Genomic DNA, 20,018 nt, shown 5'->3' with positions numbered 1-20,018 from the left:
TCTGCACCTGATCCTGTCTGCTCCTGTGCCTGACCACCTGGTCATGCTTCTGACCCCAGTCAGACTCTGAACCCTCCTGGGAGCCTGTGGATGCCTGGAAGTCTGGATCCTGCCACCTGTTTCTGGTCCTGCCTGATCTGGATTCTGCCTGTTCCGTCTGTTCTGGATCCCTGACCAGGATCGGCTTCCAGCATGACCTCTTGGACTGCAGCACTTGGGGACATTCTTGGTCTGGACTGTTAAACCAGGTAAGTGACAAACTCGGATCATCTTCTGTTAGATGATCGTGGTCACTTACCTGTGTTTCTCCCACTTCAGAGTGTCTGTGATTGGGCGGTGCCCCGCCCTCCCCATCCTGCAGTGTCCGCGAGCCACAGCTCCGCTTTTGTTTTATTTAATAAACGTTTTGAACTTTCCTACTGACTGTCTCTCCTTGAATACTGGGTCCATCTGTCCTCTGTGCATGACAGGAATAGAATAGAAAAATAAAATAGCCACAAAATAATTAATAAATAAAAGAATAAAGTTATTAATGGTATATCAAGATTGAAAAACAATGAATATCAAACTTGAAAATTAAGTCGTATTTTGTTATTCTGTCATATTGTGTTGAGCAGTCCAAGGCAGAAACTCTAATTGATATGTTATCTAAATTAAATCACATTAAGTGTATTCATATAGCATCAATTTAACAAAAAAATTAAAAATAATAATAATAAAATAATTAAATTAGACCAATAGACGTCGATGCATTCCAGCTGATCCTGATTATCAAACAATGCAGTCAGGCTTAATTTCATGCACATTGGTTTAAACTTTTCTTTAAATGTATTTATTTTGGGGAAATCCTGCACTGTAAAAAAAAAAACAACAACAATCGGCGTAATTAAAAATTCAAGTTAGTAAGATTGGGTTTAGTCAGGAGTGTGGCTGGACAACTCTGCAAAACTGGAGAGTAATAGGAAACTTTAGCAAAATAAGAAAGAAGTTATGTCCTCCGGCAGCATAAGCCTATAGCAGCATTACTCAGGATAAACTAAGCATATCTAACTATACTGTAACTTTTATCTAAAAGGAAAGTTTTAGTATTAAATGTAGACATGGTGTCTGCCTCATGGATTACAACTGGATTAAAACTGGTTGGTTCCACATAGGGGCTTAATATGTCTTCCTCCTATTCTACTTTTAATGAATGTGAGGAACAACTATATTTATAAGAGAAGTAGAAATTGAACTCTATTCTTGATTTAACGGGAAGACAATCAATGGAAGCTAAAAAAAATAAAAAAAAAGGAGAAAAATGATCTTTGTTTGCAATGATCATCTTGTTTAACTCTATAACATGGACTTTTCAATGTGGATTACGATAAAAATAAATTGTTAAATATCCTACAATAAGTCATCAACTAAAAATGTATTTTTAACATCAAGTTTTACCCCTCTCCTCCATCACAGAGACGCACATTGCAGCTCGTGGACAGTGCGCACCACCCACCCACTCAGCCACCATCTGTGGACTTGTGCGTGAAGGGGTTTGGCACAAGACTCCGGAGCGCGTAAACAAAAGCACATTGTCTGAGGCGCTGCTGTCCAGTCTGTGAGGGGAGAGTGGATAAAGTCAGCAGTCATTCCCACAGATCTGGAGCTGAACAGAGAGCGGTCATAACTTAAACTGGATATTTCTTTTTATCTTGGACTTCTAAGGTAGAGAAAATTAAATCTTTTAAATGTGATTTTAGTGGATATCACCTTTTTTATTAATGGGAAACTGGTATTTAAGTTAATTTTTAGTCTAATTAAGTCCAGTTTTCATGTTTTTAGGCATTTTGTTAAAGAAAAGTTAATATTTAAAGAGATCTTTTGTGTTTTCAGAGGTGATGCCGTGCCTCCAGAACCAGTGCGGCTCCTCTCCACAGGGCGCCAGCCCCGCATCACAGAGCGCAGAACGCAGCTGCGACTTCCTCACGCCGGAGTTTGTGAAGTTCAGCATGGACCTGACTAACAGCGAGCTCTCCGCGGCCTCATCGGGGCCCGGTTTCTGTCCTCTGCCAGACAACTACGGCTCCGGCTACGACGCGAAGCCGCCGTGCGTCTTCCAGATGCCGAGCGTCCAGGCGGAGCTGCCGTGCGTCAAAGTGGAGGAGGCGCACGGATGTCTGCGCTACCAGAACCACCTGCACCCTCCGGATGAGCTGCTCTCCTCCCAGAGCTCCGTGTATTACTACCGCACCCCTTCCCCGCACAGCTTCCACGCTCCCCACGGACACATCTGGGAGGATTCCGGGTCTCTGTACAAAAACGCCCTTTCCAGATTCTCCCTGTTTTCTCTAAAACACGGTGCCCAGAGCTTCCCTGCATGCCAGGTGAAATTCGATGTCTCCATGAACTTGGATGCGGGCGCATCTCACCAGCAGCCCGGGAAACAGCTCGGGATGGGATTCCCTCGCTCCCTGCAGTTCTCCAACAACCACCACTTTGTGGAATACCAGTCCTCTGGAGCCGGGCGGGGGTCCATCAGCGCGGAGGGGCTGTGTGCGGTGTGCGGGGACAACGCAGCCTGCCAGCATTATGGAGTGCGCACCTGTGAGGGCTGCAAGGGCTTCTTCAAGGTCTGCAGGCTGCTAATGTTCACATTTTTCTATAATAATAAGCTTTATTCTAAGAAAGAAAGAAATTCCCCTAAGCGGCAGTGGCGGTTCTAGACCAAATGTTCCAAGCGGCCGGGGCGGGGGGCCCCGTGTGTTTTCATGGGGGCACAGAAAAGCATGAAAAAAATAAATAAAATAAAATAAAACAGGTTCAAATGCATTAAGATAGCTGCATGAAGTGAAATTTCCATTCAATTAGGTTTAATTAAAATTATATATATATAGACTGAAAATATTTTAGATTTCAAATTTTTGGCATGAAAATGTTCATTTGGATTTTTGTTAAAATCAAAATAAAAATCCCTTAGCTTAGCAAAAATGTGACTCAAAAAATTGTCGCTATATAAATGTCTAAAAGATCAAATAAAGCTATTATTTGCAATATTAGGTCAATATACGTTCATAATTTAGGAATTTTACATCTTTCTAAATTAAAATTAAAATTACAGTATTCTATAAAATCAGAATTAGAACTCATGAAAAATTGATAAATTTAGCTGTAAAAATTAGAGTATTTTTTTTGTTTAAAAAAAAAACTGGGATCCTGTCTCAATATCACTAAAGCTATCACCTTATTGTTTTTAAATAATTTTAAAAAATTATTTTTTTTAAAGAAAAAATATTGAAATAGATCCAAAGGACCATGATCCATCAGTAACCATGTCTGTTTCAGCGAATATCATCATTAGAATTTCTTTTAGTATGTCTTTGGTACAGGGGCCAGGACATGATCTACAGGGCCACTGGCCCCCGTTGGCCCCCGTCTAGAACCGCCCATGCCCAGTGCTCCTCTTGACTATATTTAAAATTGGATATTTTATTCCACAATCAGGATCTGTTGATCTCCTGACAGGTGATATATTCCGTATGAAAGCCTCTACCGACGTGCCATGAATTGTAAAGCCTCCCCCCTCTTGATCTGCCAGGAAGATAATCCCGAGGCAATTCTCAAAATTATGAATGACCACGACCCGTTGTTTACCCAGACTGCCCCTGTCCGCCTGTTGAATTTATTTCCACTGCCTCATGTGGCCCACAGGGGCAAAAGGTGCTGCTGATGAGTTTCAAGGGGCAATTTAGACGGTTTGTACGTTCATGTTCGTGCAACTGGGTGCAGAAATGAGAAATCCTGTTTCCCAAAATGAATGACATCCAGCTGGTAAAAGTTTGCAGCACTTGATGGTAGTCAGAAGACTATAATGGATGGGATTGGATGAATTTGTGCCCGTTGGGTGTGTCTCATTATTTTGCCTTTCCTTCCTCTATCTGTACAGCGAACGGTGCAGAAAAATGCCAAGTATGTTTGTTTGGCTACGAAAAGCTGCCCTGTTGACAAGCGAAGGAGGAACCGATGCCAGTACTGTCGCTTCCAGAAGTGCCTGGCGGTTGGAATGGTCAAAGAAGGTATAGCCAAAACAGTCTCCTTTCCTCAAGTTTCTATTCTAATATATGCCACCCACTGAATTAGCTTTGCTGGCATGAGGATGCATCTAATGGTTGGAGGACTGTGGCCCCTCAACAGTTTGAGATCCCTGTCATTATTTGAAACATAAAGTTCCATATAAAGCGTTTTTTTCTTGCAGTGGTGAGGACGGACGGACTTAAAGGCAGAAGAGGTCGACTGCCATCTAAACCTCGAGCTCTACCAGAGTCTGTTTTACATGGCAGCACCCTTCTCAGTGCCCTCGTTAGGGCACATATAGAGTCCAACCCTCCGACGTCTCGTCTCGACTATTCCAAAGTAAGTCTTCCCGTACAAATGAGCCTTAATGTGAGTGATAGTCGTTCAAATGCACTTTAAGATGGGGTCGTTGGTGTTTCTCCTCACCTTCAGTTCAAGGAGAGTCCAGGAAACCTGCTAGGTGACAATTCTCAGCACATCCGTCAGTTCTATGACCTTTTGACAAGATCAATGGAGGTGATTCGGAGTTGGGCGTTGAGGATTCCAGGTTTTGCCACCCTACCTAAACAGGATCAGGACCTCCTGTTTCACTCAGCTTTCCTGGAGCTATTTGTCTTACGACTGTCGTACAGGTAAAATAGACCAGAAAAACCCTCCGGTCAGATACATATGACTATCCGACGTTTGATGTTATGACCATGGCTTAGGAAAAGTTCTGTATTTGCAGCAGCCTGGTACCATTTGCATTTACTCTTACTCTTTTAGCTTGTTTTCCCACAAGATTTCATGTCATTTTAGATCGAATCCCGAAGAGGGAAAACTGATCTTCTGTGACGGGTCGGTGTGGCATCGACTACAGTGCCTGCAGGGCTTCGGGGAATGGATCGACAGCATTCTGGAATTCTCTGCCAATCTGCAGAGGATGAACCTGGACGTTTCAACCTTTTCCTGCATCTGCACTCTGGCTTTACTCACCGGTGAGCTTTGCGTACTTTCACCTGCTTCACTCTGATGGTCATTTATTGGAATTTAAAAACAGAAACCTTTCCTTTTAGTCAGTTTTCTTTAATAGTTAAGAGTCATTAAATATAATAGAAAGGATTTGGAGGAACGAAAATAAGTTAGTAAAGTTGTGTTCTATATTTATACTTAAAATATGCTATATAAAGTGTTATAAATGGTTATCGACTTCCAATAAAACATTTGCAGGGTGATTAATGATTTATAAAACATTTAGAAACTATAGTTGAATAGATTCAAAGTGCTTTGAAAATGGCCTTGATGGGTTAAGAATGATGTTTTTGATTGAGAATAGGGTTAATTTTTTAAATAAAGAAATACAAAATTAAAAGTCAGAAAAATGCTTGAATAAAACCTCTCTATGGTTAGCTAAAAAGAAAAAAATTCTTTTAAATATAAGCTTGTGCAAATACTCTAATTAATAAGCTAAAAGATACCAATTTGATAGCAACAGATGGGTCAAACTTCAATAAGAGAGTGAAAAGAAAAACAGATAACAGATTGATTTAAAGTCAAAACTTCATGTTTCCAGTATTAAATATTTTCATAGTAGATTTGTTTCATAAAAAGGGAGCCTAGTTGCGTTTAAGTAGATAGAAAAATAACTGTTTAAAATGTTGATTGTATTCAATGGAATTAATATGAGAGATTAAATTTAAATAAAAGAATAGTGAACTTAATGGATGTAAATAATGCAAAGAAATTATAAAACAGTAAGAAGGTATAAACTGCTTGGTGTTAAAAAATTTTAGTCAGGCTTACAAAAGCAAAATTAAATATGAAAATATAAAAAAAACAAAGTGTGAAATATAAATAATTCACATGTAATTTTTTTTTATGTCTCATTAAGATAGATGTCAAAGAAATCAAGATGATAGTGATTATTTATGCCTAAAAATGTCTCTTTTCAAAACTTTAATACTTTAATTCAAAGTAAAATAAAAATATGTAAGGATACATATTCGATGAAATGTACAAATGTAGTTTTTAAATTAACTCAGCCATTCTTAGCCTGGTAAAAGGTTAGCTAATACGCTATTTGGCTAACAACAGCTAGCTTAAACAAAATCATGTAATAATAAAGTGATATTTTTATATAACTGTTTATAATTATTGAGATTTTTAGTTAGGAGGGTTTTCTAAGCCTTTTAAACATCATAGTACTTGATAAATCCCTACAACTTTTAGCTAAATCAAAACCAAAGATGTAGCTTTTTTCGATTTTACATCAAGTTTCTGAGTGTCCAAAATGTTATATCTTATATCATATTATTGTAACTTTTATTTTTCTAAACCTGCAGTCTAATTATCTGCAGTCTAAAAAAATAGCTTAAAAAAAAAAGCTTGTGCTGTTGTTGGATGCTAATGCTAATTTTGAAACATTCAGAGCGCCACGGGCTAAAGGAGCCAAAGAGGGTGGAGGAGCTGCAAAGCAATGTGCTCAGGTGCTTAAAGGACAACGAGACTGCAGGTTCAGACAGACGAGGTGCAGACCGCTGGTCCAACCACCTGTCCAGACTTCTGGAGAAACTGCCCGAACTTCGCACTCTGTGCATCCAAGGCCTGCAGAGGATTTTCTACCTAAAGCTGGAGGACCTGGTGCCGCCTCCCGCTGTGATAGATAAGTTATTCCTGGACACGCTGCCGTTTTAGATACTTTTTTTTTACTTCGTTTTAAATTCATTCTGGCAGCTTGAGTTATTTGCTCTACATAAAAGCAGTTTAAAAAAAAAATTCATGTTGCTGGGTGAGTATTGGGGCCAAAATGTCCGCATATAAAACTTAAAGCTGGTGAATTTTTCCTTCTTGAAGTTCCTTTTTTTATATTCATATAAAAGAAAACTGTGAATGAGAGAAAAAAAAAAAAACTACATTTTGACACATTCTACTGCCTGTTCAGCTGCTATCAAATCATTTTATACCAAATAAAACAATTTGTTTTTTCATGCTTATATTTATTAGTGAGATATTGTCCCTTAACATTTGCTACAAATGGTCAGCTGTGTTCAGTCTGTCAGTTATGTCCACGATTTAATAAAATAAAGTTCAAATAAGATATTTCTAATATTTTTATTTTGTCTTGTGATATTTTTTAATCATCAAAGGATAATTTATTTAGTAGTTTCAGTAATTCACCTTTTTTCATGTAACAGCACACCTTCCCACATAAAAACATTTCTTTTTTTTCCCATAATCCTTAGCAAAACAGTTCAGATCAGTTATATTTTTAAGTTTTTGAGGTCTAAAACTTAGACTAGACCATTCTAACACACACATAGGATTTGATTCATATTCATATGATGGTGCAATATAGTGTGAGTTTTTTTTTTCTCCATCATATTACACTTTTGAAAAGTTTATTTAAAAAAGTAAAATAAATAAATCTTCATAAATTTTCTCCCTATGCACATTTTTTTTTTGTGTAATGGTTTTATTACAAAATGTCCAAATATTAACCGGGTTTCCACACTTTCACAATTCGTTTTTGGTTTGACATTATTCTCAATGACATTTTAACTATATATCTATAAGGAGTTAAAATATATATGTGTCTTTTTAAGATTTTTTCGTAATAAGGAATGGGTCCTAATATGGCAAGCAGTTTTTAACATAAATTCGGTTATAATGCCTTTACATTCAAGATATCTCAAATTGTTTTATGACAAGACGTTTTAGCGATTTAAGATATCTCTAATTATATTTTGACTAGTCAAAATACCTATTTGAGATATCTCTAATTACATTCTGACTAGTCGAAATGACGTCAGATTTACCATTAACTTGTATGGAGACGTCACTTTAAGATATCTAGAATGAATTACTGACTATCTGAAATACAACTTTTCAGATATCTACAATTAAATTACGACTAGTCATAAAGTAATTTCAAGATATCTTGACTTTAGTTTTGGCTAGTCATAATTCTAATTAAAGATATCTCAAATGCCACCATAATTCATGATATCAAATGTATTTTAGGATAGGAGTTATGCAGTTTTGATATCTTAAAAGCAAATAATGACTAGACAAAACAAATTTAAAGAAATCTTGAATTATAATTTCAACTATTCGAAATTCCTTTTTAAGATATCTCTAAGTGAATTAAAGATATCTTGAATTATTCAGCTTTTCCATTAGAGATATCTTAAATTGACATTCTGACTAGTCAAAATGTGTAATAATCTTTTTAATGGGCTTCCAGGAGGATCATTCCTAAAAAATTCCTTACTGTCAGTCTAATCCAAAGGAGAAAAAGTTAAATCAGCGTGTGAAGCTTTAAATGACAAATCTGGTGTCGTAATTTGAGATATCTTGAAAGGAATTTTGACTAGTCTAAATGTAATTTAAGATATCTCGAATTATTATTCTTCCTAATCAGAATGTAAATACATATAACTTAAACTGCCATTCCGGATAGTCAAAATGTGGTTTTGTCTAGTCAAAATGTATTTTTAAGATATCTGGAACGTAATTATGGATGTTTCAGACGAAACCGAATTTATGTTAAAACGGCTTGCCGCAGTCCTATGGGCAGTTGCTCAGGGAGATATCAGAATGAGGGCGTCATAGAGAAAAAAAATTCAGAATTCATTTCTTTTTCGGTTGTGCTCTGAAAACATTTTGTATAGCTGTAATTTTTGTGCGTGTTGAGTAGACTTATCCCTACCTCAGATTTACTGCATTTTAAGTGTTCAGATCATGACAGGAAGAAGTTTTCACCCAAACTGTCACTGATGCGAATCAAAGCTATTTGAAAATATTTATTCTTTTGTTTCTATATAAATATAGAAAATAATAAAAGCCAGTTATATGACCATTTATATGTGCATCCTCAGGCATGTTTTTTTTTTTTTTTTTTTAAACTTCAAAATGTTTTTTTTTTAAGGCTGTCGGCTTACTGACCTTTCCTTAGCCCTCTGGTCAGATGTGACATTAAAGACATCGGTTTCTGCTGCCATTCTCCGAGATAAAGTCCCTTTTAATTCAGCAACAAGACGAACCGACAGGCAGAATGAAGCTTTTTATCTGCAGTGGAACCGTCTGTTTAAAGCCTGAAAGGAGAACTTTTTAACTGCAGCGAAACAACCAAACTCCACAAGCATCAACCTAAGCTTGTGCCGTGAAACAGATTTACAGATTAGAAATCATCCCAGCAGAATTTTATCACTATTTTCTTCTCTGTCTGGGAAAAACAGAACCCTGATGTTCCTATAGAGGTTTTAATAGAGCTTAGGATCAATATTCCATTTAGAGCTGTAGTTTGCTGAGCAGAGATAGCAATGAATCAATAACATTAACGGGACACATCCCGTATATTCTGATGATGATGATGATGATGATGATGGGAGAAAAAAAGAGCTGCACTGGTTCTTTAGTGGCTTTAGAAACATGGATTTCTACTGACATGCCAAAAATGCAACAAAACATACATTTTTCTCTGCAAAACCACAATATAAACCCATTCTCACTTCCTGTAGGAGTGTAAGAAGCTGTGTTGGAACTCCAGATTAGGGAACATTTTTTTACTTTTAGGGCGCTGATCAAGTTTCTGAATGAAAGAGCGCTCGCATTTCATGAACTGAAAGACGTTTTTGTCCGATCAAGTGTTTAAATGGGCTGCGGTTAACAAAGTGAATGTTTCCACTAGCAGTTCCTTTCAGTCAGGGATCATTTACAAGCTTTTGGTCCAAAGATCAAAAAGTAGAACACATCCCTTCTCTTTGCAGGTACACAAGAAAGTTCCAAAAAATGGTTTAGGTTCTTTCTTTATCGTATTAAAGGTATAATGGTAATGTGGTAAATATAAAAAAAAAACATTCTTTCACTAAAGCCACTTACTGACTGTTAACATCTATTAAAATGGTTTCCATTTCTATCACAGCCTTTATCACCACCAATTCTACTTTAACAAAAAGCTTTAAAGAAGCTGGATGTATGGAGGTCTGAAACTGACAAAATAAAATTAGAACATTAAACCTTACTAAAAACTGCTCTAACTACATTAATTTCTTTAAAAGTATGAATTGACCTTGCACTCAAAAAAACATTATTTCCTTTACAATCGAATTTGTTTTTTTTAATTCTTTTTAAATGTTTTATTTCTTACAAAAAATGAAGTAGGCTGCCGTAATTATAATTACAATTAGCTTGTCCGCCTACAACACATACAATTATAATGTTAAAGGGTGTTGCTTCAACTTTTTCATCAAACAATTAATTTTTAAAAGTAATACATCCATTGAATGTCTAGAGTGGTGCATAAAAAAAGGAATTAATCCTTATTTAAAAAAAAAAAATTACATTTGTTTTTATAACTTTTATATTTTTTTATATATTTAATATTTTTATAAATGTTGACGGGTCCAAAATATATAAACATTTACTTTGGTTGCCTTGGTTATGATGCCAACGTTAACACCAAAGGATTTAGCAAAATAGTATTAGCAGGTTGCAGCTCAGCGTTTCCAGATTGTTGTAGCTTATTGATAGGACTGAGAAATGGCTTGTTAGCACCTTTATACTGTTATTATGTTTTATTGGCCAAAAAAAAAGGAAAATAAAGGGGGATATGATTGAAGCTTTTAAGCTTGTAGAAAAGTGAAGGGGCTCAAAAGCAGAGATGGCAAAAGTATTCACTTTCCGTACTTGGGTAAAAGTACAGATACTTGTGTTAAAAAATACTCTGGTAAAAGTGGAAGTACTGATTAAACTTCTTTACTCAAGTAAAAGTAACAATGTACAGGCTTGTAAATTTACTTAAAGTATAAAAGTAAAAGTAGAAACCACTTTTTCATGCCGTTGCCTACATTTTAAATGGATGTCTGCCAATAGGACTAGATCTCCGTTGTGTTCATTTTCAATCATCTCGTCGTCCATGCTACTATGCTAACGCCACCGCCACCAAGCTGCAATGATTTGCCGCAAATGAATACCGCCGAATATGTCGATTCATCTTGTAGTGGTGCGTCAAATGCACCGTAGATTCCCATCCAATTAGATTGAATTTGGTATTGATGACGTGAAAAATAATAACGGTAACTCCATTGAAATGATTCAAAACTAAAGTAACGAGCCAATTTTTGTAAAATGTAAGGAGTAGAAAGTACAGATATTTGTGTAAAAATGTAAGGAGTAGAAGTAAAAAGTCGCCATAAAAATAAGTAGTAAAGTAAAGTAAAAATATCAAAAAAATCTACTTGAGTACAGTAACGAAGTATTTGTACTTCGTTACTTCCCAACTCTGCTCAAAAGCCACCCAGAGGTTCCCTTACAAAGGGTAAGGAAAATGTTTGCTAATTTCAGGCTGTGTCCGAATGTCCGCCCTAACCAATATATACGGCACTGTATAGTGGTTACGTCATTTTAGATGAGTGTAAATGTCTAGTGTGTCACTAGCCGATCCGTCCCGGAAGCACGATCCGTTCTGCGCATGCATGAATAGATTTCCATAAAGAATGTAATTATGGTACTAAAATTACTTATTTCTATCCTTAACTCACTCAAGAATGCTAATACACATCTTTAAAAAAGTTTTTTCTTACTTTTGTGAGACAATTTTTAAATTTTCTTCGTTAAACTGCTTCTCTGACGTCATCATCGGACATGCTCAGAGCAGTCCGGCAAAATACGATTAAACTATCTTTCTTTAGATTACGCTCTATATACCATAAGGTTAAAAAGAAACGAAAACATAAAACTCAAAAAGACTAGATTTACTGTATGTTTAAATCCAAAGCCGAAAAAGTTAGCCTTTGGAAGTAGCGTAGGATCCCATTTCCGATCTGGAAGAGATGAGTGACAAACCAGAAAGGACTTTAAGGCATTTCTTTTCTCAGAAAATACATTTTTAACCTTTAACACATTATATTTAAGTACGCTTACTATTTTTGAAGAGGCAAAACGTCACTTAGGTATTTTTAACTAAATAAAATCGAGGACGACCCGGATGTATATCTGGATGCGCAAGCGCAAATGAGCGTATCGTGCTTCCAGGACGGATCGGATTAAAAAGTAGTGGACTCAAAATTTCCCACAATGCACCTTATAAAGTAGTGATCATCCATGGTCACTAGACGAGCACATATATCCTGGAGTCATGGGATTTGTTGTCACAGCGGCCCGCTGTCGCCTACAGCTGTCGCTACCCGACAGCAGCAACAAATAACAAAGATGGCGCAGGAATCATGTGGGGAGGCGGAGTTTCATGACAAAAAGGGAGTAAAAAGTGATAACTGAGTTCACTATAATATCCACTATATAGTCCCCACTCTATATAGTGATTGAGAGATTTAGGGGTTAGGGCGGACGTGCGGACAAAGCCCTGGCATTAGCAAAATCTGGAAACTAGCTGGCAAATGAAGGATGGAACAAGAGCAGGCAAGAGGAAGTGTGCCACCTATTGGATAGGAGGAGTTCAACTTGTAGCACACTCATTCAATTTTAGTATTGAAGACGAAACTTAAAAATACATGTAAAGCGAAAATAGCAGCAGTAGGAAACATATATATTTTCTTTTTCTGTTTCGACTTTACTTTCATTTCGTTCATGAATTCAAACCAAAAAATTTTTACTAATTTGGTTGAACTCTAAAAATTCAACCAAGGTTTTTTTTTTTTTATGAGATTTTTTTTTAATGGAGCCTAGGTGGAAGTTCAACTGAAGAAACTGATTGCTCTCCTACATCCACCTGCGACACAGCCAATCAGCTTTGAACCACACCTCCACGAAAGCCAATCGGTTCATCTCGTCTGCTACCTAGTGTGCAGGTTGCGCTGTGTGACTTCATTCAGATGACCCCGTTTCAACCCACCTCCAGCCCCTCCTCCACCATCGTAGCTAAAGCTTCATCAGAGTGTCATTCCTCCCGGACTCTTATTGCATACCGCGTCTCATTTCAGCAGTCCGGCAGAACATCGCAAGTTGAGCCTGGTTCTGCCAGAGGTTTTCCTCTCCACTGTCACTTCATGCTTGCTCATCATGGACAGATTCTCTCAACCTGTGTTTTCCAACTGGAGTGAAGCTCTAGTATCAGCTGGATCTCCCCATAAAGCTCAGCAGACCGTCTCTCTAACCATCAGTCTACAGACTGACCAACTTCATCTATCTCCAATCCACCACCAGTTTCAGGCCTGGGGGGGAAACAGCGCTATTCTTTGCTCCTGTTCATGCATATCTATCAAAATTAAGAGCTATGTTTCCTGCTGAGGTCTGAGCGCCAAAGACAAAGTAATTGTATCAATAAATTTCTTCTAATTGTCTTTTCTCTTCGTGTGAGTTTTTCAGATTGAAATAACACGTAATGCTTTTAGATTAAAAACATCAAATATTTTCTCACGGTTTAACTGCTTTAATGTATATATGTTCCACACCTTTGTCTAAAAGCACATTTGAATAAAAAAACCTCCAGGATGCAGTTTTACACAAAGCAGGACACTGTAGACGCTAAGTCCTGTTTTAGCTCCTTAAATGTATATGATGGAGAGTGGGCGGCCTGAACAGGTCATTCTGAACGATGTCATTGCTCCCAGGCAGGTTGTGGCTACGCAGCAGCATCTTATATTTGATCTCAAGTGGGTCGGCGTTTGGGTTTTCCTGCAGACTTTGATCTCTGCAGCTGTCCGGCTTCAGGACAGCTCAACCCTTATCGCTTTCAGGCCAGAGACCAGGAGCAAGGAGACCAACCGCTGAGGAATTTATAGGAAGACTCGCTTTGCCCCCAGATATTTTCATCATGTAATCCGTCGTAGATTATTACAGATTAATTCATCCGATGCCTCAATTGCTATTGATATGAAAGAAAAACATCCCATTAAGAATACGTGCAGCTAAATAAAGAGGGAAGAGTAGGTTCTAAAGAGTGGTATTTTCATGGAGTCTGTTTTGATTTAAAAATAAACACTGAGAATCATTAGGAAGCATAACTTATTTGGCAGAAAGGACACCCAATCTAGATTGTTTCATATCCTTATTTTTGAATCGCGTTGGATTTTACTTCAAATTGCCACGTGGATTAATGGTATGCAGGTAAGACCATGGGTACTTTGTGCCCTGAGACCTTTTTAAAGAGAAAATCCTCCCAAGATGTGCTTGACATTTAACACTTCAGCCGCTGAATATCCATTCCTTTCAGGTTAAAGATGATTTCATTTCCCAAATGTATTCACACCTTTACAGATTTCTTCTTTTTTTTAGGCCAAACATACAAGTTTACGATTATTAAACATATTTAAACATCAGACCTGAATGAAGACAATTTTTATGTAAATTATTACAAGGACTTAAACTAATTAATATTATGTGTATTCTACCATATTGAACAGAATTTTTAATGTTATGCCTTAATAACTTAATGTGGTTAATCTTGACTTTGATTTGGCCACTTCAAAACTCTTATCTGGTTTATGGTTCACTCTGAACTGGACTTCAGATTGTCAAGCTGTGCGCCTCATGTGGTGGAGTTTATGATCACACAGTCATACTTGATGATGTTGGGCGTTTGCCTCAGGAGTGCAACATGCATGGGTTGTCATATTTGCCAAGTTTTTTTCTACTGTTGAATCATAAAATCTAATTATTACTGAGGAAATGAGAGGTGAAGGGCTTTAGATGTTGTTATGCAGTCATCTGTGACCTCCTGGATGAATCCTGGTCAAGGGGAAGTTATCATTAAACCAGGCACTCGACTTGAGTCCCAAATTCCTGAGGGCCCCATAAAACTCCTCACACCCTGTCAAAAGGGAGATATTTTCCCCCTATATTGATTATTATTACCTGATTCTACTGAAGACGGAAAATTTCATGGCTCGTTTTGAAGTAGGCTTTCACTTTCGTTTGTTTTTTGCTACAGAGGAGCAGAAATCTACGGAGCCCCTCTGATGACATGGTCAAAAAAAAAATGTTTAATTGTGGCCGCGAAGTAGTATTTCGTGCGCATGAAGTAGTATTTCGCGGCCACGCAATAAGTATAACGTGCGCACGAAATAGTTATTAATAATATCAATAAATCTGCCCCTGTTTTCAGGTTTATGTCAACTGTAATGACTTATCTTGGACAGGCTGCTATGTAAACGGGCCTTTAGTCCTTCGTTTAGCTATGCTGCGGTTGTTTACACTACGCCTTTTCCACCTAAAATAGCGTTTTAGCAACAAATGTCACGTGACTGGCGGAGACCGACTGGGTAAGCAAATCGAGNGTGAAGGGCTTTAGATGTTGTTATGCAGTCATCTGTGACCTCCTGGATGAATCCTGGTCAAGGGGAAGTTATCATTAAACCAGGCACTCGACTTGGGTCCCAAATTCCTGAGGGCCACATAAAACTCCTCACACCCTTGTGGTTAGTAAAACTGTCAAAAGGGAGATGTTTTCCCCCTATATTGATTATTATTACCTGATTCTACTGAAAACAGAAAATCTCATGTTTTTATTTGCACAATAAGACTGCAGCGACAGAAGTAAGAAAATAAAAAGACTTTGAGAAAACAAGAAAAGGAGAAAACAGGGAGAGAATATAATAAGAAAAGTGGACAGGAAGAAGACAAAAGGGAGAAAAATATAGGAATTGAAAAGGAAAGAACAAAATAAACGGTTAGAGGAAACATTATGAGACAGGAAGTAAAATATTTAGTGTGTATTCTATTCAAATGTCTGTATCTCTAGAATATAATTGACTTTTCTTTTGTTTGTTTTTTGTTTTTTTAATCCAGTACTGGTCCTTGCGTAGTTTTTGCAGTAACTTTTGTGACACTCCGAGATGTTTTTTTTTCCATTTGTAGATACCGGCTCTTCATGGCTTTCTGTGAAGCCCTCGAATCAGTTTTATTTATTCCCAACCGAATAAAGATCAGAGACTCTACTTGTTATGTTTCTTTAAATTTGGCCATGGTGCTGCTTTTTAAAATATTCTAGCCTACTTCCTGTTGTCAAATTGGTTCTATTGATGCCATTTCTTGACTTTAGGAATTAAGACTTTATCACGTCTGAGTTCAGCTTACTATAAAATGTCATTACTTAGAAATAATGCCTGTTAAGGCTTCTATATATCAACTCAGGTTGGTTTGGATGGGCTATAACTTTAAATGGTAAAATCATAATCTGAAAACTTATTTTGCTGTTAATTCATGTTGTTACAATATGATAAAGTGTGGGAAAAAAGGGACAAAAACTATAATTTCTTCTCAACCTGGGTATCTTCCGTCCTTCCTGCTGCTCCACAGAAATATTTGTATTCAGATTATTCTTCTGTGTAATTCTACAAAGCCTGATCAAAAGCATAAACGAGAGCAGAAATCCCTCACGCTGTTTGGTTGTTTAGGAAAAGCAATCAGTGAATTCCTCTCAGCGTCCACTTAGCAACTCTGTCTTTAAACCGACAGTAAATTAAATGGATTAGAGCGTCTTATTGTTTCTGAACCTTTGGGGAGTCCTTCATCTGAAATTAACATTCAGTTTTTATGTATTTAAATCAAACAAATAAAGACAAACCTGAGCAAAAGGGGTTTAAAGGACTAATATATAGAAACAGGAAGCCAAGGGATTAGTATGAGATTTTCTCTCCCGCTTAGATATAGTTTATTTGCAAGGTTGTTAGATTGGGGTTGCCAAAATAAGGGTCGGGATCCCCTGGGTAGTCAAGTCACATAGAGAGGATCTAGTTTGGAGGATCTAGAGAGTCACTAAAAAAGGAAATAAACAGCTATTTTAGATTTAATATTTAAATCATGCAATTTGTAATCCGATTTGAAGTGCATTTTTTAATTGCACATTTTAAATTGAAGAGGATTTTAAAATTGTATTTATCCATTTTCTTTTTTTTTTCTTTCATGACCCTTCTGCTTTCCCCAGTTGGACGATAACAATGCGGAGGAGAGCAGCTGTTCAATTTAATAGGTGGAATTACAAAATGCTTTTAACATTGGATTTCAAATTGCATGATTTAAATATTAAATTTGAAATTTGGTTTTTTGGAGGCCATGAATGTCTCATGAAGTAAATAAATATACCATGAAATGTAGATGTTATATATTTACTTTATTACACCATTAAAATATTAAATATACAAAAAAACTGTTATATACACAATTAAATCATTACATCTATTAATAATTTAGAATCCATTTCAAATAATGAATTGAAGAACTATTTTTATATCAAAAAAATATATTATTTTATAAAAAAAAAAAAAAATAAATAAAAAAAAAGCTTTTCCACTTTATATGTATAAATAAGTAAAATGCGAAGTAGATCTATGTAATTTTAGACTTTGGAAAGATGTTATTTTTTGTCCCAGGTTTCAAAGTTTGGAAACCCTGGTATAGATAATCAGGAGTGACAGCAGAGTAGAAAGAAATCTGCGATAATTGCAGAGGCGTAGCCAGAAATTTTTTAAAAGGGTGGCCATTCAATAACCAATGTAAGTTGAGGGGTGGCTATAAGTGGAAAGGCGCCAGAATCTCAGGGTTGAGCTACACTGTTCCAACAGGAAAATTAATAAGCAAAACATCCATGTTTTCTAAATGAAGACAAACTATCCTTTCCTACAGCCTTTGCTAATAGAAGCATACATGGTGGATATAATTCTTTCAGGTTTAGGTTCTGGGGCAAACATCGTTTTCATTGCCATTACTTATTTTTATCAATCATTCTGCAAAAAAAGATATTTACAAGTAAAAATATCTACATAAATTCATTATATAATACGTTTTTATTAAAATAGTTATTTATCTATGATTTCACTGAAGACTCCTAGATGACTTGCAGAGACATAATTTTCTCTTTACCCCATATAACACAAAATCTAGTTCTGAAAAGAGCAGGAATTATGTACTTAGCTTGAATTTCAGTATATTTATGTGCATAATTAACCGCTGTATATTTGTTGGCAAGTAAATGTTAATATATGAAAATTAAAATGGTTTGAATATTCCACTTGAGATTATTACTGTATTAGAGGGGGAAAAGTGGTAGGGGTGGCCAGTGATTGGCTTAGGGTGGCCATAGCCACCCCTGTCCCCCCATCTAGCTCCGCCCCTGGATAATTGGTGTTTCACGAAATGAATGAATGACCGATGCAGAGATATTTGGAGAAAAACCTTCCCAAAACCTGCTTTCAGGCTTAGCGGTGGCAGAGTAATGATGTGGGATTTTTTTTTTCACAGGAAAAGCCACAAACTCCTCTGTTTACCAATTAATTGTGGCGTTCAGTCGGAGGTCCTATGTCCTAAAAGTTTCTCACTGACTGTTTTTCTGGTGTTGGGCTTCTTTCTACCATAGTTCAGCTTTTTGGCTCAGGAGACAGAATCCAAACCGCAAGAAAACCAACCTCCCTGTCGGCTAGCTTCAGTTAGCAACTTTAATCGTTAAAGTTTGTAACAAGAATGTCCACAAATATGACTTTTATGAGTCCTAATGGATAAAAATCCAAGCTTTTAAAGAAGGTAAACCCAATAAAAACACAATCATACGTCTGAATTTTTATCTTTTGTCTTGATCTGTTCATCTAATAACAAAAGACAGACTTAGACTTCGTATAAGCTAAAGAAAAGCGGCAGAAATAAGCATCAGTAGCGATCAGGAGAGATGTAGGGAAAAAACAATCCATAGACAGCCCGCCTCCTGTAAAAAGAGATTTATTATCTGTTGATCACAATCTTTCTCTTTCTTTCTTTAAAAAGATGATTGGTGCTGTTTGAAGAGGAGTCAAAGGCTCAGGAGGGCTCTGGAGGTTGGTTTGAGGATTATGAGGATGTCCCCCATCTGAGGCGATGGCCTGGTGAGATGTTTGCTGTGAGTTTCAGACAATCATGATGGACAGAAGAAGTTCACAAAGACTTTTCTCTGCTGTCGCAAACAGAGCCCCTCTGCCATTCTAAACATGAACGAAAATGAAAAGATGACTTCTCTCAAAGATTTCCAGTAAATTTGTCGAGCAGAGATGCAAGAGAGGCAAAATGGGCCCTTTGTCTTGTGTCTCATCCTGATTTATTTTATTTACTCTTAAAGTGGATGTGGAAAGACTTGGAAACATATGAGAACATGACATCATAGATTATTGTTTTCCAGATGCCTTTAGTTTAAGATCTTTGGATTTTCCCACCCTGGATGACCATATATATATACACCAATTTGTTACAAAAAAAATGGGGCAAAACAAGAACTCTGAGTACTTTAATCTAGATATTTACCCGTGCCTGTTTATCCACCTAATGAAAATTCACAGACTGTCTGGAAATTGTATATCTATGATACTACTGACTCATCCTTTCTTTTCTTAGACACATTCAACCCCTTGACTTTTCTAGAAATACTTCCCATAAACTAATGTTGATCTTTATTAATTGGCTAAAACGAGTGAAATAATGACAGAGAGTGGACTGGGAAGTCTAATCTATGACGTGAATGTAAAGTCAGTCAACAGGCAACCACATGAGGAGCACGAGACACAATAATAAATGATCAGCACTCCCTCTAGTGGCTGAAAAGTGAATTACATAAGCAAAAGCTTGGTTTGGACTATTATAAGATGTGATAATTCTAGTATAGCTTTGAAATTTTGGACTTTTCTAATGAACAGATGCAAAAATAAGTTTTAAACTCCTATTTTACAAATACCTGTAAGGTTGTTTTTTTTTTTTTTTCAAACAGTGGAGCTCCATAAAATCACTGAAGCTCCAAATGTTACTTTCTACACAGTCATACTGATTTTTCATGCAGATTATGCTCCACTTTCTCTGTGACGTATGCTCTTTTAGGTTTTATCATTATTACAGACAGTTTCTTAGAATGGGAAAAAAAAATGCTTGTTAATTTTACTGTTTAGTACAGGAGTTTTCAGCGTGTCCAGTTTTTAGATCTTTGGATCTATGTTTCTTGTCAGTAGGTTGGAAAAATGTCCTTTGTAACAAAATTTCCCACAAATATCAACATCCTATAAAGAAAAATCTCTGAAAAT

General features: G+C 36.7%; 1 protein-coding gene across 1 annotated transcript; it reads left to right on the top strand.

The window, feature by feature from the left end:
* The first annotated feature begins 1,463 nt into the window (after window positions 1-1,463).
* On the top strand, window positions 1,464-7,090 carry LOC107086455 (nuclear receptor subfamily 4 group A member 2-like). Its single transcript, XM_015377400.1, has 7 exons — window positions 1,464-1,704; window positions 1,873-2,609; window positions 3,923-4,052; window positions 4,232-4,389; window positions 4,483-4,682; window positions 4,849-5,027; window positions 6,458-7,090. The coding sequence occupies exons 2-7, from the start codon at window positions 1,878-1,880 to the stop codon at window positions 6,721-6,723; spliced, it is 1,665 nt and encodes a 554-aa protein (XP_015232886.1). The 5' UTR covers window positions 1,464-1,704; window positions 1,873-1,877; the 3' UTR covers window positions 6,724-7,090.
* Window positions 7,091-20,018: the final 12,928 nt, after the last annotated feature.

This window comes from Cyprinodon variegatus, unplaced genomic scaffold, assembly GCF_000732505.1.
Source record: "Cyprinodon variegatus isolate N-32 unplaced genomic scaffold, C_variegatus-1.0 Scaffold153, whole genome shotgun sequence".
NCBI lineage: Eukaryota > Metazoa > Chordata > Actinopteri > Cyprinodontiformes > Cyprinodontidae > Cyprinodon > Cyprinodon variegatus.
This window is presented reverse-complemented; position numbering and strand designations above follow the sequence as displayed.